The sequence below is a fragment of the Eptesicus fuscus genome, chromosome 5, assembly GCF_027574615.1.
Source record: "Eptesicus fuscus isolate TK198812 chromosome 5, DD_ASM_mEF_20220401, whole genome shotgun sequence".
Taxonomy (NCBI): domain Eukaryota; kingdom Metazoa; phylum Chordata; class Mammalia; order Chiroptera; family Vespertilionidae; genus Eptesicus; species Eptesicus fuscus.
Genome location: NC_072477.1, coordinates 106,083,618 through 106,105,636, shown reverse-complemented (window position 1 = coordinate 106,105,636; position 22,019 = coordinate 106,083,618). Strand labels below are relative to the sequence as shown.

The window sequence follows — 22,019 nt, the reverse complement described above, 5'->3', positions numbered from 1 at the left end:
AGAGAAGAAAGGGGGGAGGGGACAGAAAGAGATAAAGAGAGAATCATCGATAGCAGGCGTCCTCAAACTAAGGCCCACGGGCCACATGCGTGTGTTTTTGCCGTTTTGTTTTTTTTACTTCAAAATAAGATATGTGCAGTGTGCATAGAAATTTGTTCATAGTTTTTTTTTAAACTATAGTCCGGCCCTCCAACGGTCTGAGGGACAGTGAACTGGCCCCTGTTTAAAAAGTTTGAGGACCCCTGATCGATAGGTTGTCTCCCGCATGCACCCTGACAAGGAATTGAATCTACAATTTTTTGGTGCCCAGGATGACATTCCAACCAACCTTCTGAGCCATACCAGCCAGGGCTTAGCCCTTTTCTGATGCTTTAACATAGCAAAGTCAAAAGATATCTTAAGACTGTAACCAAGTTTTCTTGTGTCCTGAAACCACATCAGAACAATAAAGACAATGACTTTTTTACCTCAAAAGGGAAATCCATAGACAGCACCTTACACAGGCTCTCAGGAGTACAAGGAAAATTCTTTAGCCCCACAAATTTAAACTAAAATATAAATTAGAACAAAGAATTAGTACATATTACAAATAATACTATTCTAGCAACTGGAAAGCTATATCAAAGAAGTTTTTGGTCTCTTCCTTCCCAGCTACCTCCCCTCCAAATACATGCTGAATTACTAGGTCAATGGTTCTCAACCTTGCTTTATATAGCAGAATCATTTGGGGAACTCTTAAAAATTACTGATTCTGACTGAAATGGCCTGGAAGAAGCCCAGACAGTGATTTTAACATACAGTCAGGATTGAGAACCAGGGTCCTGCGCTAGGGTTAGGGATTCTATGTTATTCTCCCAGCCCTCTGACAATTGCCCCTAATGAAGGAGTAGCTGAACTTCTTTCACACCGGCAAGGATTTTACTTATGTCTGTATTTATTTTTTTTATTTCTTTTAGCTGCAAGGATTTTTAGACTGAAGCAGTATAACTAGTGCTTTGACTCCCAGCTCTGCCAATCATTTTATCTCTATATGATTTCATTTTCCCATCTGTAAAATGGGATAAAAGTATCAACTTCATAGGACTGTTGTGTGGATTCAATGAGATAATACATGTAAGAGCACTAGAACTGCTCCCACGTTCCACCTTTTCTTAATACACGTTTTCCAGGATGTTATTAATAACATCACTGTAAGTACTGACCCCATTTATTGTCCTGTAACTGTTATCTAATTGCCTTTAAAAATCTTGTAACAAAACAACAACAACAACAAAACAAACAAAAAAAAGAAAGAAAGAAAAGAAGAGCTGCCTGGCATTGCTCAGTGGTTGAGCATTGACCTATGAACCAGGAGGTCACAGTTTGATTCCCAGTCAGGGCATATGCCCAGGTTTCGGGCTCAATCCCCAGTGAGGGGTGTGCAGGAGGCAGCCGATCAATGAATCTCTCTTATCACTGATGTTTCTCTCTCTCCCTCTCCCTTCCTCTCTGAAATCAATAAAAATATATTGAGAAAAAGGAAAAAAAATGTAAGCAGTCCAGCCATTGTAGCTCAATAGTTGAGCATCAACCTATGAACCAGGAAATGGCGATTCGATTCCTGGTCAAGCAAGGCACATGCCCAGGTTTCAGGCTCAATACCCAGTGGGGGGCATGCAGGAGATGGCCGATCAATGATTCTCTCTCATCGTTGATGTTTCTATCTCTCTCTCTCTCTCTCTCTCTCCCTGAAATCAATAAAAACATATTTTTAAAAAATGTTGTAAATAATCCAGGCAAATACCAATCTGCAGGGCTTAATAAAATGTCCTCAAAATAGCTGTCATATATTTAATCATTGATCGGATAACAAACACGCTTGAACTATCCTCCTGTACTATGGACCTTGGGGAAGGCAATCCCCTCTCTGAGCCTATATTCTCATCTGTAAAATGAGGAAACTAAAAAAAAAAAAATGAGGAAACTGACGAGATGAAGTTACTCTCAGCTCAGACATAAGAGCAGAGGTTATCAAAATGTGGCTCATGGACCAGGGATATCTGCATCACTGGGGAACTTTAGCATTTCACACCAACCACTATTTATTGAGAGCCTACCGTAAGTACTATGCTAGGAGGACATACATATTTTTCTCATTTAGTTCTTAGAACCACCCTGTAAAATAGATATTATTCATCTTATTATACAGATGAAGAAACTAAGGCCAAGTGATGTTTTTAGCTTAGCCTAATAATTATTAAAGCCAAAACTGGAATTCAGATCTGGATGACTGTTAAGCCTATAATCTTCCTGTTATGCTGTACTATATCAATATTAAAGAATTTCATTCATAATGGTTTTATGTAGATAATAGATCATTCCAAACCAATCCATATAAAGAACTCTACAACCCTAATCCCAGGCCTCACAGGATTGAGCTTGGTGTTCTCTCCCAGTCCTTCTTCTTCTGGTAACTTTGAATGCATCCAGTAGAATCGGAAATCAGTCTGCCACAAAGAAAAGACAAAGATAAAATACAGCTCATCTCAAACTCTAATAGAAGCAAAAAGCCATATTCTAAATAGCCACCTGATTTATGAAGACCTAAGCCCTTCTATCATTACCCTCATTTCCTTAAAACACTGCCATCAGATCAGGAAGATATTTATAAAATCTTTGAAGATTTTTTTCTTTCATTTTTTTTCTTTAGATTTGCCAATATGTCAAAAATAACCTTTATTACTTTTATAACAGCCTCTTATGCTCTCACACTTTCTTGCCAGAAGCCTTTGTAGCAAGTGCTTTCAGGGCTGGAATTTTCAGACCCTTGTGCTTTTCAAGGTGCTGCCTTCTTGCCTATAGCTTTCTAGGCAGACAACCTCTGGACTGGAGCCGTCTTACCTGCAGCGGTCACCTTTTTGCTTAAGAATAGTTTATTGATTTTTAGAGAGAGAAAGAAAGGGCAAGAAACATTGATGTGAGAGCACAACATCAATTGGTTGCCTCCTGCATGCCCCCTCCTCTCCCCCCCAGGGATGGAGCCCAAAACCCGGGCATGTGCCCTGACTGGGAATAGAACTGGCGACCTTTCTGGGCATGTGATGACACCCAATCAACTGAGCCACATCGGCCAGGGCCAGTGGCCACCATTTTTGCTGGAACCTTTGCAGAAGCAGTTGTAGCTCCACCTTTAACAGCAGGGAGCTTTGGGGGAGGGAGGAGGAGAGAAACATCGATGTGAAAAAGACACATCCATTGGTTGCCTCCCACATGTGCCCCAACTAGAGCTAGGGATCTAATCTACAAGCCAGGTACATGCCTTTGACCAGGAATCAACCTGTGACCCTTCGATGCATGGGCTGCCACTCTAACCATGATCCACACTGGCCAGGGCAGAACTGCCTTTTAAAGGTTCCTGACTTCAAGCTTGATTATTCAGTTCCTCATTTTCTTTACCATCTTGACCCTGTAATGATCAAAACCTGTCATCTTGGCTTGCTTTTCTCTGGCTTTAATCTTATTGGCCCATCTTGTGGCTGCCAGGTTTGTTAAGCAAACGTCTGGCGGGCACTATGTGAGAACTTGGGATGAAGACAGTAAGCCGCAAGCATTTGAAAGTCATGGCTTGTCTCCTTACTTGAGTGAAAGTTCCATTAACCAAAGCCCTGTTCTGATGGATATCTATAATTTCGAGCAGCTTCGTGGCAAGAGGCCCAAAGGAAAGGTAGGCCACCCAGGCAACCTCCAAGAAGCAGCTGAACACCATCCATGTTGACTGGGTTGTGTGAGAAGGAAAAAGGCGTGAAGATTTTTTTTAAAAGTCCAGTAATATTATTAATGGCAGTAGGCCAAATATTTATTATGGAAGACCTACTATGTGTCCAGCTCCAAGATAAGACCTGTACAAACATAATCTTACTAATTCAAAACCACCCTGTGAGAGTTGTATTGTCATTATCTCTATTCTACAGGTGAAAGGGCAGAGGCTCAGAGACATTACATCACTTGCCTAGTTGCACACAAAAAATACTAAGAGACCAGGACTCTACAACTCCAAGTCACATTAGGTTGACCTTTATTTTATTTTAATCCTGAGGACTAGAAACTACTATATAACTTACTTGATTTTCTGAATCAGTGATATAAACCTTACTGTACTTATTTATGTCATTTTCTTTCCTTACATTATTTAGCTTTCAGAAACCAAAAAAACGACAACATAGTCTTTTCTTTATATTATAAAAACATAGGTGGTTTTGCCTAGCCGGTGGGGCTCAGTGGTTAAGCGTCGACCTATGAACCAAGAATACAAGGTTCGATTTCCCATCAAGGCACATGCCAGGGTTGCGGGTTGGGTCCCCAGTAGGGGGTATGCAGTTGGCAGAAGATCAATGATTCTCTCGCATCGTTGATGTTTCCTTTTTTTGTTTCCTGGAAAGATTTTTTAAAAATATATTTTTATTGATTTCAGAGAGGAAGGGAGAGGGAGAGATAGAAACATCAATGATGAGAGAATCATTGATTGGCTGCCTCCTGCATGCCCCCTACTGGGGATCGAGCACACAACCTGGGCATATGCCCTTGATGGGAATCGAACCTGGTACCCTTCAGTCTGCAGGCCAACACTCTATCCACTGAGCCACACCAGCTAGGGCTCATCATTGATATTTCTATCTCTCTCTCCCTCTCCTTTCTTCTCTGAAATGAATGCAAATATTTGGAGGGTAAAAGGTAAGTTTAAAACGAAAAATAGGTGGTTTTAGTTACTGAATTCATAGATTGTAAATGTATGTTAGAAAATATCCTTCAACAGAATTACAGGAAAATGTGTAATTGAATTTGGACTGAATTTTTAAAAAAATATATTTTATTGATTTTTTACAGAGGAAGGGAGAGGGATAAAGAGTTAGAAACATCATGCCGAAACCGGTTTGGCTCAGTGGATAGAGCGTCAGCCTGCGGACTCAAGGGTCCCAGGTTCGATTCCGGTCCAGGGCATGTACCTTGGTTGCGGGCACATCCCCAGTAGGGGGTGTGCAAGAGGCAGCTGATCGATGTTTCTCTCTCATCGATGTTTCTAACTCTCTATCCCTCTCTCTTCCTCTCTCTAAAAAAAAAACAAAAAACAATAAAATATATTTAAAAAAAAAAAGAGTTAGAAACATCAATGAGAGAGAAACATCGATCAGATGCCTCCGCACACCACCTACTGGGGATGTGCCCACAACCAAGGTACATGCCCTTGACCAGAATCGAACCTGGGACCCTTCAGTCTGCAGGCCGACGCTCTATCCACTGAGCCAAACCAGTTAGGGCTGGACTGAATTTAAGACTACTGAGTTTTAGGTTTGGCTCTGCATCTGGGCAAATTACGTAACATCTATGGCTCTCAAATTCCTTATCAAAAGGATTACAAATTGGAGTACTTACCTTTTAGAGATGTAAGGAATTCAATGACATAATGCTCAAAATTGCTTAGTAATGCATGTCCTGGAGAATATTCTTAGAATGAGGAGCATGTTAGAGTTTCAAAGTACCACCACTGAGCTGATGAGGAAACCTAGCTTTTAGGAATGACATGAAAGGAAATAGCCTACCCAGCTGGTGTGACTCAGTGGCTGAGCATCAACCCATGCACCAGGAGGCCCCAGTTCAATTCCTGGTCAGGGCACATGCCCAGGTTTTTGGCTCGATCCGCAGCAGGGGGTGTGCAAGAGGCAGCCAATCAGTGTTGATGATGTTTCTTTCTCTCTCTCTCAAAAACAAAAAAGAAAGACTATGGTGATAACCCATGATTCTCACATCTCACTGTGGTTTTCATTTGCATTTCTCTGATGAAGAGCACCTGCAGGCTGATTAAAATATAATCCACCCCAATAGTTTCTCATTCAGTAGGTCTGAGAACTTTCATTTATTTATTTTTTTCAATTACAGTTGAAATCCCCTATTATTTTATATTGGTTCTGGCATATAGCATAAGGTTTAGACATTTATATAATTTATGAAGTGATCCCCTCAATGTCTTAGTACCACACATAATTACAAAATTATTGACTATATTCCCTATGCTGTACTTTACATCCCCATGACTATTTTGTAACTGCCAATTTGTATTCTTAATCCTTTCACATTCTTAAACCAGCCCCCAAACTTCCTCCCATCTAGCAACCATCAGTTTGTTTATATCTATTTCTGTACTCCTTGATCATTTATTTTGATCTTTAGATTCCAAATGTAAGTGGAACCATAGACTATTTGCCTTTCCCAGTCTGACCTATTTCATTTATCACATTACTTTCTAGGTCCACCCATGTTGTCACAAATAGTAAGATTTCATTCTTTTTCATGGCCGACTAATATTCCCTTGTACATGCTTCACCTTATTTATCTAATCATCTACTGATGGGCAGTTGGGTTGCTTAATATCTTGGCTGTTGAAAATAGGGGTGCATATATCTTTTAGAATTAGTGTTTTGGATTTCTACCAATAAATAAAGACAGAATTGCTGGTTAATAAAGTAGTTCTAGTTTTAATTTTCTGAGGAACCTCCATACTGTTTTCCAAAGTGGCTGCATCAATTTGCAATACAACCAACAGTGCACAAGGGTTCCATTTTCTCCACATCCTCCCCAACTCTTGGTGTTTGCTGACTTATTGATGATAGTCATTCTGACAAGCATGAGATAATATCTCATTGTGGTTTTAATTTGCATTTCTCTGATGATTAGTGACATAGAGCATCTTTTCATCTTTCTATTGGTCATCTGTATGACCTCTTTGAATAAATGTCTATTAGGTCCTTTGCCCATTTTTTAATTGGGTAGTTTGATTTTTGGTGTTGTGAGTTCTTTATAAATTTTGGATATTAACTCCTTATCAGATATATTATTGGCAAATATAATCTCCCATTCAGTAGGCTGTCTTTTTCTTTTGTTGATTGTTTCCTTTACTGTGCAAAAACTTCTTAGTTTTTTTTTTTCTTTGTCCTGGCTGATGTGGCTCAGTTGGTTGGGTGTTGTCCTGTGCACCCAAAGGTTGCCGGCTCAATTCCTGGTAGGGGCCATGAAGGAGACAGCTGCTCAATGTCTCCATCAATGTTTTTCTCTCTCCCTTCCTCTCTCTCCAAAAACCAATTAAAAATATAAATATATTTTTAAACTTTTTAAAAAATATATTTCTTTATTGATTTCAGAGAGGAAGGGAGGAGAGAGAGATAGAAACATCAATGATGAAAAAGAATCATTGATTGGCTGCCTCCTGCATACCCCCTACCAGGGATCCAGCCTGCAACCCAGGCATGTGCCCTTGGCCAGAATTGAACCTGGGACCCTTCAGTACGCAGGCTGATGCTCTATCCACTGAGCCAAGCCGCCTAGGGCAAAAATATTTTTGAAAAAATTTTGACCTAGCTGGTTTGGCTCAGCAGATAGAGCATCAGCCTGTGGACTGAAGGGTCCTGGTTCAATTCCCGTCAAGGGCACATGCCCGGGTTGCAGGCTCAATCTCCAGTGGGGGTCATGCAGGAGGCAGCCGGTCAATGATTCTCTCTCACCATGGATGTTTCTATCTCTCCCTCTCCCTTCCTCTCAGAAATCAATAAAAATATATTTTAAAAAATAATAAAAAATAAATTTTTAAAATTAGTCAACATACATTAACTTCAGGAGGACCATAGTTATTAATCATCTATGACACTTATGAAGTGATCACCCTGATATGTGTAGTACCCATCTGATACCAGTTATTACAATGTCATTGACTATATTCCCTATTATATACTCCACATCCCCATGACGATTTTGTAACTGCCAATTTGTATTTCTTAATCCTCCAAATATGTAATGCTTGATGAATTTGTATGTCATTCTTGCCCAAAGGCCATGCTAATCTCTGCAGTATTCCATTTTAGTATGTGTGCTGCTGAAGGAAGCAACAAATTTCCTTTTTTTTTCGGTGTTAAAATTTTTTTATTGGTTTGAGAGGAAGGAAGAGACAGATTTGTTGTTCCACTTATTTATGCATTAACTGGTTGATTCTTGCATGTGCCCTGACCAGAAACCAAACCCACAACCTTGGTGCATATGGGACTGTGCGCCACCAACTGAGCAACCTAGGCAGTGCAACAGCTTTACTTCTCCCTTTCCAATTTGCATGCCTTTTATTTCATTTTCTTGTCCGACTGATGTGGCTAGGAGTTCCAGTATTATATATTGAATAAAAGTGGTGCAAATGTTATATTGTTCCTAGTCTTAAAGAAAACACTTCTAACTTTTCCCCATTGGCTATGAAGTTAGCTGTGGGTTTGTCATATATGGACTTTATTGTGTTGAGGTACATTCCCTCTATTCCAACTTGACTGAGACTTTTTATCATAAAAGGCTGCTGAATTTTGTTAAATGCCCTTTTTTTAAAAATTTACTGATTTTAGAGAGAAAGGGAGAGACAGAAAGAGAAATACTGATTTGCTGTTGCACTTATTTATGCATTCATTGGTTGTTTTTGCATGTGCCCTAACAGAGATTGAGCCCGCAACCTTGACATATCAGGATGGTACTAGTCAACAGAGCTACCCAGCCAAGACTCATTTGCGTTTCCTGCATGTGTTAATATGATGATATGTGGTTGTATCATGTTTACTGATTTGAAGATATTGAACCAACTTTGCATCCTAGGAATAAATCCCATTTGGTCATTAAAGAATATACTGCTTAATTCAGTTTGCTAAAATTTGTTGAGGATTTTTGCACCTATGTTCGTCACAGATAATAGTCTATACATATCTTTTTTGTTATGTCTTCATCAGGCTTGAAATGATGGTAATGACATCCTCATAAAATGAGCTTGGGAGCTTTCTTTCCTCTTCAACTTTTGGGAGTACTTTGAGAATAGGTGTTAATTTTTCGAATGTTTGATAAAATTCACTTGTGAGCCATCCAGTCTAGAGCTTGTATTTGTTGAGAGTTTTTTGATTACTGATTCAGTTTCAGTTGGTAGTAATTGGTATGTTCAGATATTCTGCTTTTTCTTGATTCAGTCTTGGAAGATTGTATGTTTCTAGAAATTTATTCATTTCTTCCAGATTGTCCAATTTGTTAAAATATAATTTTTTATAGTATTTTTTTTAAATAATCCCTTGTATTTCTATGGTGTCAGTTGTCACTTCACTTTCATTTCTGATTTTATTTATTTGGGTCCTCTTTTTTTATTCTTTTAAACTCACCCAAACACGTTTATTGATTATAGAACAAGGACGGGGGTGGAGGGGAGAAACAGATCAGTTGCCTCCCTTACACACCCCAACCTGGGAAAGAACCTACAACCTAGATATGTGCCCTGACTGGGAATCAAACCCACCTTTTGGTGTATGGGACGATGCTACAACGGAGTCACCTGGCCAGGGCTCTTTTCTTTTTCCTTTCTTTTCTTTTTCCTTTCCTTTCCTTCCTTCTCTCTCTTTCCTTTCCTTCTTCCTTTCTTTCTTTCCCTTTCTTTCTTCCTTCCTTTCCTTCCCCTACCCTTTCCTTCCTTCCTTCCTTCCTTCCTTCCTTCCTTCCTTCCTTCCTTCCTTTCTTCTCTTTCCTATCCTTGCCTTCTTTCTTTCCTATCCTTGTCTTCTTTCTTTCCTATCTTTCCCTCCCTCTCCCTCCTTCCCTCCCTCCCTCCCTCCTTATTATTTATTTATTTATTTACATTTTTATTGACTTCAGCGAGGAAGGGAGAGGGAGAGAGACAGAAACATCAATGATGAGAGAGAATCATGATTGGCTACCTCCTGCATGCCCCCTACTGGGGATTAAGCCCACAACCTGGGCATGTGCACTTGATCAGAATCAAACTGGGGACTCTTCAGTCCACAGGCCATCGCTCTATCCACTGAGCCAAACCAGCTAGGGGGGGCTCTTTTCTTAAAAAAAAATCTCACACACACACACACACACACACACACACACACACACACACACACACACACACGAATATTGATTTCAGAAAGGGAGAGAGATAGAAACATCAATGATGAGAGAGAATCACAGATCAGCTGCCTCCTACACGCCCCCTACTGGGGGTTGAGACTGCAGCCTAGGCATGTACCCTGACCAGGAATCGAACTGTGAGGTGATTCATAGGTTGATATTCAACTACTGAGCCACACTGGCTGGGCTGCTCTTTTATTCTTGAAGAGCCTGGTTAAAGGATTCTCCATCTTGTTTATCTTTTTAGAGAATCAGCTCTTGGATTCTTTTTTAGACTATTTTTGGTTTATTTCCACTCTCATCTTTATTATTTTCTATAATTATTTATTTTCTACAATTTATTTATTATATTCACTTTGGGGCCTGTATCTTGCTCTTTTCCTAGCTCCTTTAATAGCAAAGTTAGACTGAGATCTTTTTTCTTGTTTCTTGATGTAGGCCTGTACTGCAATGAATTTTCTTAGGACTTTTACTTAATGTGTCACATAGACTTTGGGTTGTTGTGTTTTCATTTTGATTTTCATTTGTCTCAAGATATCTTTTGTTTTTTTCCTTGATCTTGATTTGATGCTTCATTTGATTTCAATCTTCTTAAATTCACTGAGAACTGTTTTCTGGCTTTAACATGTGATCTATCCATGTTTCAAAAGCACTTGGAAACAATGTATATTCTACTGCTCCGAAGTGAAATACTCTAAAAATATCAATTAAATCCAGCTGGTTTAATATGTCCTTTAAGGATGCTTTCCTTGTTGATTGTCTTTCTGGAAGATCAATCTATAGATTGCTTTGGATGATGATGGAGTGTTAAAGTCCCCTATTATGACTCTAATTCTGTCGATCTCTCCATTTATATGTCTGTCAATTTTTGCTTTATATATGAGGTGCTGCTATATTGGCTGCATGTTTACAAGGATTATATCCTCTTATTGGATTAATCCCTTTATCATTATAAGGTGTCCTTCTTTGTCTCTTATTACAGCCTTTGTTTTAAAGTCTATTTTATATGACAGAAGTATTGTTATGCCAGCTATTTTTTTTTCTTCATTTGCATTTGCTTAAAATATATTTTTCTGCCAGGCCAGTGTGGCTCAGTGGACAAATGAACCAGCAGGTCACGATTCAATTCCCAGTCAGGGTACATGGGCACATTCCCTGGTTGTGGGGTCGATCTCAAGTGTGCAGTGTGTAGGAGGCAGCCGATCAATGATTCTTTTTCATCATTGATATTTCTAACTCTCTCCCTCTCCTTTCCTCTCTTTAATCAATAAAAATATATTTAGAAAAATCTTTTTCCACCCCTTTACTTTCAGTCTGTGTATCTTTCAATTGGAAAAGGGTCTCGCACACAGTGTATGTATCGATCTTATTTTATTATCCACTTAGATACCTTATGTCTTTTTTTTTTTTTTTAAATCCTCACCCAAGGATATTTTTCCATTAATTTTTTATAAAGAGTGGAAGACAGAGAGAAACATTGATGTGAGAGAAACAGATCGAATGGTTGCCTCCTATACCCGCCCTGACCAGGACTCAGGCCAGAGAGGAGCCTGCAACCATGGTACATGCCCTTGACTGGAATTAAACCTGGGACCCTTCAAGTCCGCATGCCAACGCTCTATTCACTAAGCCAAACCAGCTAGGTCTACCTTATGTCTTTTTATTGGAGCACTTAATCCATTTACATTTAAAATGATTGTTGATAGTACATACTTATTCCCATTTTTTTATTCATAATTGTTCTTTTCCCCCCGTACTGACTTTCTGCAAGAGTCTACTAGATGATGTCTTACATTTCACCTTCTCTATCTTGATCAAAGGCATTCCCTTCACCTACAATCTTCCCTGACAACAATCCTCCCAAGACTCTGGACAGGGCAGGGGGCAGCTGCAACCTATACAAAGTCCCAGCCTAACCTTCTGCTCTGTTTCTTTCTTTCCTCCCCTCAAGAATTTACTATACTGTGCTTGCTTTAGCAGCACATACACTAAAATTGGAACGATACAGTGTTAGCATGGCCCCTGTGCAGGGATGATTTGCAAATTCATGAAGCATTCCGTATTTAAAAAGAAAAGCTAATTTAAACAAACTCAAAGATGCAAGAAATGGAGAAAACAGAACACATGAGGAGATTATTGTTCCTTACCTGGCAGTCATAAAAAGGGTGGCCCCGCCAGCACATCACATCCAGAATGTAGTAGGTCTGCTTTGCCTCACTGTAAATGCAGTCCAGAATGGTATAGTCTGGGACACAATGCAGAAAGTCAGTACAGGGTGCCCTTCCAATCAGGGTTCCCTCCACCACAATCTACGAAGCCCATCTTAGGGCTTGGAAATGGAATCCAATAATCCTTGGTACTTGCAGCAAGCACCAGCACGAAGGTATGAGAATTCAGTGGGGAAGGCATTCTTCATGCTGCAGCTGAAGAATGGTGACCTGAGGTAGGACAACACAGGAGGGATCAAGGCAACCCCTAAGCCAAGTGGAAATTCTGAGCTTTTATATAAATTGGGACACTTACAGAAGCTCAAGTTTGAAAGCATTTTAGTTTGTAATTACTTTTGAGTTCCTATCATGGGCATTGTGTTCTGTGGGGAACATTACCTGCATGTAGTCCCTGCCTTTAAGAAAGTTACAATCTGCCCTCGCCAACATGGCTCAGTGGTTAGAGCATGGGCCCGCGACCAGAGTTGCAGGTTTGATCCCCAGTCTGGGTGTGGGAGGCAACTGATCAATGTGCCTCTCTTACATGGATGTTTTACCCTCTCCCCCAACCTTCTATTCTCTCTTAAAAAAAAAGAGGAGAAAATATCCTTGGGTGAGGATTAACAACAACACAATAAAAAGGACAATCCAGCCCTAGCCGGTTTTGGCTCAGTGGATAGAACGTCAGCCTTCGGACTGAAGGGTCCCAGGATCGATTCCAGTCAAGGGCATATATCTTGGTTGCAGGCACATCCCCAGTAGGGGGTGTGCAGGAGGCAGCTGATCGATGTTTCTGTCTCATCGATATTTCTAACTCTCTATCCCTCTCCCTTCCTCTCTGTAAAAAATCAATAAATATATTTTTTTAAAAAATCACAATCCAGTTAAGGAGATAAGATGATCACAGAGGAAAGAACCAAGAGCCGAATAGGAATTCCAGAAAAAAAGGGATTGGAGCAGCAGGAAGTGCTTCATAGTGAGAATTAAAACAACAGGGCAGAGGGTTGGGAGGGCATTCCAGGCCAGAATACTGAATTGGCATGAGAAAAGGCAGAGGTAAAATAAATTGGGTACATGAGGGGAGCAAGAAGGCAAACCAGTGGAAGAGAGCTAAGCACTGATATGGAGAGTAGGGGAAAGATACAAAGATGGGTAGATCAAAGCCCATGTGTGAGGAGCTCTAAAAGTCAATGGAGAAGTTGGGCTCAGCACTGAGGACATGAGGAACCAGCAAGGGAGCCTTAGCAGGCAGGGAAGAGCAGAGTTTAGCCCAGCCCCGCCACTTTGTCACTGAATGACCACGAGCAAGTTAGTTCACCTCCATGATCTTAGTCTCCTCAGCTAGGCTCAGGTGGGAGAGAGAAGCTAAGGTTAGTACAACGATAAAGGAAAAATGGGAATTCGGCAGGGAAGCCCCAGCAACATCTTACTGTACATTACACCCAGCATTCTAAGGGACCTTCCCCAATAAACTGTAGCTGTCACCTTGGAATGGTACTTCATGGGAAAGGCATGTTAATTTTGATTCAGGGATTTTTTTGCCAAGCAGGCCTCATTGGGCTGCATCTACTCTGCAGCTACAGGGCTGACATTGAAGGAGATGGCCTGAATTCAGTGGGCAGGACGGTGTGTATGCAGTTTCAAAGGCATGCTTTCAAAGTGGATCTTTAAAACAAATGAGCAAGAAACTTACACTATCTTTTTTTTTTTTTTTAATATATTTTATTGATTCTTTACAGAGAGGAAGAGGGATAGTTAGAAACATCGATGAGAGAGAAACACTGATTCAACTGCCTCCTGCACACTCCCCACTGGGGATGTGCCCGCAACCAAGGTACATGCCCTTGACCGGAATCGAACCTGGGACCCCTCAGTCCACAGGCCGATGCTCTATCCACTGAGCAAAAGCGGTTTCGGCTTACGCTATCTTTTACTGATTAAAAAACTTAATAATTATAAACTAAAAAAAAAAAAAAAAAAAGACAATTTCATGTAGGTACCTTTTGCTGTTGTTGAGTTTCGCTTGTTGCCTCCTGGCAGAAGTGAAGAAAACTTGTTGACACAGTAACCACTCTTGGTGTAGGCACTGGTAGAACCCTATTTGGAAAGAAAGGTACCATTAGACATCAGTTCTCCTCACACTCTTGCTCCCACACTCTGCAGAGGCCAAAGATGGCTCTCAAAAAATCTCCCTACAGGCAAGTGTTTCAATCCCCATGCTAGGCACAGCTGCTGTGGTGGACAAGGAACATGAAGTACAAAAAATCCCCTTTACTACAGACAAGGCTTGGTGATGTAAGAGGAGGCAGCTACTCACCCGAGAGGCCACGATAAGCGCTCTTTTTCCAACAGGGCACACAACCACAATCCATTCCTGCCCCAAATCTGAAGGGACGTCAATTAACCACTCAGAAAGCATCAACTGGGAACACAAAATATGGTGTTAAAAATCAACAGGGTGTCCTGCTCCACTATTCACAATGACAGGAATCTATGTACTATCTATATATATAAAAGCTAATATGCTAAGTGTCCCTCTGCCCCTCTGACCGGTTGCTATGATGCACACTGACCACCAGGGGGCAGATGCTCAACGCAGGAGCTGCTGAGCTGCAGTGACTTGGCAGCGGTGGTTCTCGGGTGATGCACCCTGAAACCAGAGAGGAGGGAGCCTGATTCCTCGCAGGGCCATGCGAATCCACCTTCAGCCGTAGGTTATGTTGTTGCTGGGGCACTGTCGGCCCCCAATCTGGTTTACTGCACACTTGCTACAACAGCAACTTTGCAGAGTGCCGTATTGCACTCGGGGACCCCTCGGGGGATGTCGGAAAGCCGATTTTGGCCCAATCCCTGCAGGCCAGGTCGAGGGACTTCACCTGCCGGAGGGACCTGCTCACTCCACAGACACCCTTTGAGCCACGGAACCACCCCGGGTGCAGCCGGCCGGCAGGGGAGGGAGTGCGGAAGGTTGGCTCCAGGGCGTGTCCGGCCCATCTCGCCCAGTCCCGCCCTGCTGGCCATCTTCTAATTAATTTCCTTTCAAGGTACACAGATCTGAGCACTAGATCACTAGTATTATCCTCTCTAATAAAATGGTAACATGCAAATTAACCATCACTCCGCCACATAAGCCACGCCCACCAGCCCATCTGGGTGCGTATGCAAATTACCCCATCCAAGATGGCTACAGCCACAGAGAGCAAGGTTTCCCAGGTAACAGAGCAAGCCAAGCTTTCCAATAGCCATTGCAGGCCTAAGCCTCCACTCAAGCTACAAAGTTTCATTATAGAAGGTAAACAAATTCAAACAGAATGGAGCTTGAGAGAGCAGGCCAGGGTTGCCGGCGGCAACAGGGGAAGCAAAGCTTTCCGCACACCCTGGCCGGGCTCACCCGCTTAAGGCTACAAAGTTTCAATTGTAACCCCAACACAAATGGCTGCGGGCCTCGGAGGAGCCCCAGGCTTGGCTCCGCTCCAGGCTACAAAGTTTCAATTGTAGAAGGAAAATAAATTCCAGATACCAGGGCCTCCACTTGGGTTGCCAGGGGGCGTGGCCGGCCTGCAAACCACCACAGGCCCCTCACTCAGGCCACCCCACGCCCCAAGGGAACCCCACCCTGATCCGGGACACCCTTCAGGGCAAACCAGCTGGCCCCCACCCCTGTACCAGGCCTCTATCCTATCTAATAAAAGAGTAATATACAGATTGATCATCACTGCAACACACAATATAGCTGCCCCCATGTGGACACAAGATGGCCACTACAAGATGGCCAGCAGGGGAGGGCAGTTGGGAGGCACCCGGTCTGCAAAGGAGGGCAGTTGTGAGGGACCAGGCCTGCAAGGGAGGGCAGTTGAGAGGGACTGGGCTTGCAAAGGAGGGCAGTTGAAGGTGATCAACCCTGCAGGGAGGGCAGTTAGGGGTGACCAGGCTGGCAGTTGGGGGCAAACAGGCTGGCAGGGGAGCAGTTAAGCATCAACCAGGCTGGCAGCGGAGTGGTTAGGGGGGATCAGGCTGGCAGGCAGAAGTGGTTAGGGGCAAGCAGGAAGGCAGGCAGGCAAGCAGAGCCAGCAGTCCTGGATTATGAGAGGGATGTCCGACTGCCCGTTAAACGGGCAGTCAGACATCCCTCCAGGGTCCCAGATTGGAGAGGGTACAGGTTGGGCTGAGGGACAACCTCCACCATGCACAAATTTCGTGCAACGGGCTTCTAGTATATCTATAATGAAAATACAAGTTAAAGAATGAGGGCAAAAAAGACTGAGAGTAGGAGCCTCCACCCTACTTGCTATTAGCAGTCCACTATCTCTTGCTCAACTGATGGGATGGAGGCTACTCACTGCGAACTTCAACTTCTCTCCTCACCTTCATTACCTGCATTTATATCCATTCTTACTACCTTGCCCTCTAGACCCAGGCGAAGGGACCCTCTTCCTTTCCTTACTTTGTCCACCAACCTACCATTACCATAATGATTATGTTCCAGGGGCTACACCTTAATGATAAGGTCCCTGACATTGACATGCTCTTAAACTAGATCATTCTGTCCCAAACTGGTGACACAAACACTATACTAAAGAATATTAGGGCCCTAGCAGGTTTGGCTCAGTGGATAGAGTGTCAGCCTGTGGACTAAAGGGTCCCAGGGTTGATTCCAGTCAAGCGCACATGCCCAGGTTGTGGGCTTGATCCCCAGTAGGGGGCATGCAGGAGACAGCCGACCAATGATTGTCATTATTGATGTTTCTCTCTCTCTCTCTCCCTTTCCCTTCCTCTCTGAAATCAGTAAAAAAATAAAAATGAATGTTAAAAAAGGATAGTAGGAAATTTGCCTCAAGAAATGGGGGAGGCTGTTGGTGAAATTAAGCTGAAAAGGTTAATTCTTCCACTCATCACTCACAGTCCATCCCATCTATAAAACTTAGGCCTATCAATGAATCCCTCCCATTGAATCTTTTCTCTCTCCTTCCCCTTAGCCCACAAAATTCTTACCCCCTAATCTTCAAAAGCAAAACAAAAATGAAAACCTTCTATCATTCTGCATTTCTGTTAAACTATCTTTCTCCTTTTTTTCAAACTACTGCACATCGTTGCTGTCTTCCCAGCTACTGACACCTTCAGTCCAAATTTGCTACCCCACAGGCCTGCTAAAGACCATCAGTGACTTCTTTGCTACCAAGTGTCTCTTCCCTATCCTCCTCCTTCCACTTCCTGTATGATGCTGCCAGTCACATCCTCCTCCTTGCTATATGTTCCCTTGTCCCTATGACACAGTGCTACTGTTTTTTCCTCCAAATATTCCTCCACACACTCCCCCAAAACAGGTAAATAATCTTCATGAGGCTGTTGGTTTATGCCTTTCTCTTAGATGCTGCCTCCTTGGGGGTAGATGTCATCTATTTCTGTAGCTTCACCCATCATTCTAAGAGGATGCCTCCCAATTGCCTTCTTTTTCTTGTCCAGATTTCCTTCCTTTCCTCCAGACATATATTTCAAGCTGGCCATTTAATATTTCTTTCTTTGTCTTCTCTGTACCTTAAACTCAGTACAGTATATAAAAAATGGAATTTACTACCTTCTCTTGCCCAAGTATTTCCCAACCCTAAAACACACACTCTGCCCCTTCTGCATTCTATAGCCCTGTTAACTGCATCACCACTATCTCTGCTACTAAATCTTAAACCCAAGGCATAACCAACACGCCCTTAAAGAAGAGTAGTAACATAACACTCAAAGAACAAGTGACAAAACAAAAAGTAGATAAATTAGCCTGGTGGTGTGGCTCAGTGGTTGAACGTTAACCTATGAACCAGGAAGTCACAGTTTGATTCTCAGTCAGGGCACATGTTCCTATCTCCCCTTCCTCTCTAAAATCAATAAAAATATACTAAAAAAAAAAAAAAAAAAAGGTAAATTAGACTACACAAAATTTAAAACGTCTGTGCTGCCTCAATGAGTTCTAGATCCCCATTATCAAAAAAGTGAAAAGAACCCAGTGGTGTGACACCAATTCAGAGTGTCCCCTATGCAGGGAGAATGACCAAAAGATGGAGGAACCCAGGAGTTGCCTAACATCAGGAGAAAACTTTAAAAAAAAATAATATATATATATTTTTTTTCATATATATATATATATTTTTTTTTTTTTCTTTACTGATTTCAGAGAGGAAGGGAGAGATAGACAGAAACATCAATGATGAGAGAGAGTCATTGATCGGCTGCCTCTTGCATGCCACCTACTGGGAATTGAGCCTGCAACCCGGGCATGTGTCCTTGACCACAGGCCGACGCTCTATCCACTGAGCCAAACCAGCTAGAGCCTTAACTTATTAAATTTACTTGCACAGAAATCATAAAATTCACTAATTTTGTATTTGTTACATAAGATACTGTGCCAGCAGCTCAGGTGGAGGACAGAAACTGGACTCTGGTCCAAGGCCTCCAGGGCCAGGTTTGGGCGGGGGCTCCACCCAGCTCAGTTATCCTCAAGCCTGCAGACCTGATGGGGAGCTGTGACCAGGGCCCAATGATGGGGCACCCCCACCCTCAACCCCTGCAGCACAACTCAGTTACTTCTGCAGGAAGTTCACTGTCTGGGACAAGGTTCTAGATTCCCTCCCTTCCCCAAACCACACAGTTGAGAACTGATTTCAGAAATAGGCTGGGACACACTATTCACTTCTACGATGAGGAAAGGAGCCAACATCTGGCAGACAATAAGGGATTAGCCTGAATGAGCAAGCCTTGAGTGAGCGGGGAACATTGCTGCTTTCAGGGGCCTGGTCAGTCTGCCAGCCCCAACACCAGCAAACCTTACCTTGTCCAGTTAGCAGGCACATCCATTCACAGAGGTAGAAGCCAAGGCATTCCATCTATACTTAAAGTATTCGGCATGTACCTTTTAACGCTTAGGTAAAGTTTGTTTCCCATTTAGAAAGTGCAAGTCTGCATCCTGGGCCTTACAGATGCTGATGGGTCTCCTCCAGCCCAGGGCTTTTGGTGGAGCACAGTCAGCTTAAGTGAGAAATTCTGTTTTCCTAACACTGAGGCCACAAACTGCCTCAGAGGCGAGTGGGTGGGACACCTGTCACCTCTATATCCAGGCTACTTCCTGACACTTTTTGTTATTTTCAGGTTTTTAAAACTGTATTTAACTTACACCAGAGATAAGACTTTGTCATAGGCGCCCTTAAGGAACGAATTCCACAGAAGTGTTGGTGTATTAAGAGTGAAGTGAAAACCACATAAGCCTGGTGCCACAAGCCCTCACCAGGACCTCTGGTCTGATGTAGCATCCCCTGCTAGGAGTGCGCAGCTCGGGCTGTGGCAGAGGCCTGCAGAGGCTGCTCCTCAGAGTGTGACCTAGCAGTTGTCCAGTAACAGAAATGACTCTATTCTCGGTAGTAAAGATCAGCTGCCAGAGACAAGCCACCATGACCATGGGCCAGACTAAGAAGCAGACCTTCAGGTGAGGAGGGGCCCAGAGTGGGCCTCCAATAGATCTTAAATCCTTTACTTATACTCTGACCAAGTACACACAACTCTCCATCATGTCAGACCTGAGCATTTACTAGGAAAATAGTGTAAAAGATGAAAAAGTGCCGAAACCGGTTTGGCTCAGTGGATAGAGCGTCGGCCTGCGGACTCAAGGGTCCCGGGTTCGATTCCGGTCAAGGCATGTACCTTGGATGCGGGCACATCCCCAGTAGGGGGTGTGCAAGAGGCAGCTGATCGATGTTTCTCTCTCATCGATGTTTCTGGCTCTCTATCCCTCTCTCTTCCTCTCTGTAAAAAAATAAAATAAAAAAATAAAAAAAAAAAAAAAAAAGATGAAAAAGTAACCTGTCAGAATGGCTACCATCAACAAATAAACAAATGACAAAAGCTGCCGGTGGGAATGCAGACTGGTGCAATCAGTTCTAGATCCCCATTATGGAAAACTATATGGAGTTTCCTCAAAAAATTAAATATGGAACTGCCATTTGACCTAGTGATCCCACTTCTAGGAATGTATCCTAAGAAACCGGAAACACCAATCAGAAAGAATGTATGCACCCCTATGTTCATAGCAGCACAATTTACAATAGCTAAGATCTGGAGACAGCCCAAGTGTCCATCAGTAGATGAGTGGATAAAAAAGCTGTGGTACATTTACACAATGGAATACTAGGCAGTGGTAAAAAAGAAGACTCTTTTACCCTTTGAGACAGCATGGAGGGATCTGGAGAGCATCATGCTAAGTGAAATAAGTCAGTCAGAGAAGACAAGTATCACCCGATCGCACTCATATGTGCAATCTAAGTAACAAAATAAATCAATGAACTGAGTGGATCCAGAGACATGGAAGCATGAAACAGAGGGCGAAGTCTCAGAGGGAAGGCGTAGGAGAGTGGGTGGGCGGGAGGTAACCAACCAAAGATCTGGTATGCATGTATGCATAACCCACAGACACAGACAATAGGGTGCTAAGGGCCTGGGGTGAGGGGTGGGGGCAGGGGCGGGCTGTAGGGGGTCAATGGAGGAAAAAAGGGGACACATGTAATACTTTCAATAATAAAGAATTATTTTAGCCCTAGCCGGTTTTGCTCAGTGGATAGAACGTCAGCCTGCAGACCAAAGGGTCCAGGGTTTGATTCCGGTCAAGGGCACATACCTTGGTTGCAGGCTCCTCCCAGGCCAGGGAACCAATTGATGTGTTTCTCACACATCAATGTATCTCTCTGTCTTTCCCTCTAACTTTCACTCTCTCTAAAAATCAATGGAATAATATCCTTGGGTGAAGATTAAAAAAAAAAAAGAATAAAGAATTACTTAAAAAAAAACCCACAATGTAATGAGTGTTATTTATAAAATAGAGCTTTTAAAAATTAATTCCTACTTTAGATGAATGAATTAATTCCTACCATGATGAATGCCTTCCTTTCCTTTCCAATCCTATCCGTGTACTCCTGTCACTTCATGGAAAGCCTCATTTGAGGATGCTATTAAAAGCAAGGACTTGTCAGATGAAATCACCTGCCTATCACCTGACTTGTTATAGATCCTGCAAAGGTAATCCAACTAAAAACTGGAAAAAGAGATTACTGTAATTTGTAGCCCAAAATAAAAATTTTCTTCCTCTGAGAAAAAAAAAAAAGATGAAAAAGTGTCCAGAGTTTGAACACCTCCAGTGCTGTGGCATAATAAAAGTGCTGGCTTGGAACGCACCTAAACTTGAAGTTAAATACACCATTAGGTGGACAAAGATCTAAACAAAGCCTCTCAGAAGCAAGAGGAGCCTGGCCGGTATGGCTCAGTGGTTGAGTGTTGACCTATGAACCAGGAGGACACAGTTCAATTTCCAGTCAGGGTACATGCCTGGTTGCGGGCTTGATCTGGCATGCAGGAGGCACCCAATAGATGATTTTCTCTCATCATTGATGTTTCTATCTCTCCCCCTCTCCCTTCCTCTCTGAAATAAAACACACACACACACACACACACACACACACACACACGACAAGGTATTGACAAACATGTGAAGAAATTGGAACTCTCATATGCCATTGGTGAAAATATAAAATGGTGTAGTCACTTTGAAAAATAGTTTGGCAGTCCTCAAAGGATCAAACATAGAATTACCTAGTAATTCCACTCCCAGGTATATATCCAAGAGAAATAAAAACATGACCATGCAAAAACTTGTAAATGAATATTTAGAGCAGATCATGATAGCCAAAAAGTGGAAATAACTTAAATGGCCATCAACTGATGAATGGATAAAAAAAATATGTTCACAAAAATGAACACATGCTACAACACAGATGAACTTTGAAAACATTATGCTGAGTGAAAGAAGTGACACACTAAAAGACACATCTT

The 22,019-nt window shown here is 42.3% G+C and overlaps 1 protein-coding gene, 1 non-coding gene and 1 pseudogene across 5 annotated transcripts in view; 1 reads left to right on the top strand and 2 right to left on the bottom strand.

The window, feature by feature from the left end:
• The window catches only part of SNUPN (snurportin 1), a 34,904-nt gene that overhangs the window by 2,521 nt on the left and 10,364 nt on the right, over positions 1-22,019 (bottom strand). For 2 of the 4 annotated variants that reach the window (XM_028133429.2, XM_028133426.2), the window contains exons 4-8: positions 14,476-14,580; positions 14,159-14,255; positions 12,099-12,196; positions 2,409-2,486; positions 468-548 (exon numbers count right to left, since the gene is read on the bottom strand). In XM_028133429.2, the coding sequence (XP_027989230.1) occupies positions 468-548; positions 2,409-2,486; positions 12,099-12,196; positions 14,159-14,255; positions 14,476-14,580 (459 nt within the window). The remainder of the gene's footprint in view (positions 1-467; positions 549-2,408; positions 2,487-12,098; positions 12,197-14,158; positions 14,256-14,475; positions 14,581-22,019) is intronic. The other 2 variants (XM_054716668.1, XM_054716669.1) reach the window with 2 other exon arrangements.
• Positions 7,811-7,911, bottom strand: LOC114228220 (U6 spliceosomal RNA; annotated as a pseudogene).
• Positions 11,916-12,018, top strand: LOC114228219 (U6 spliceosomal RNA). The gene has a single exon (XR_003614361.2). It is a non-coding gene; the product is annotated as a U6 spliceosomal RNA (small nuclear RNA).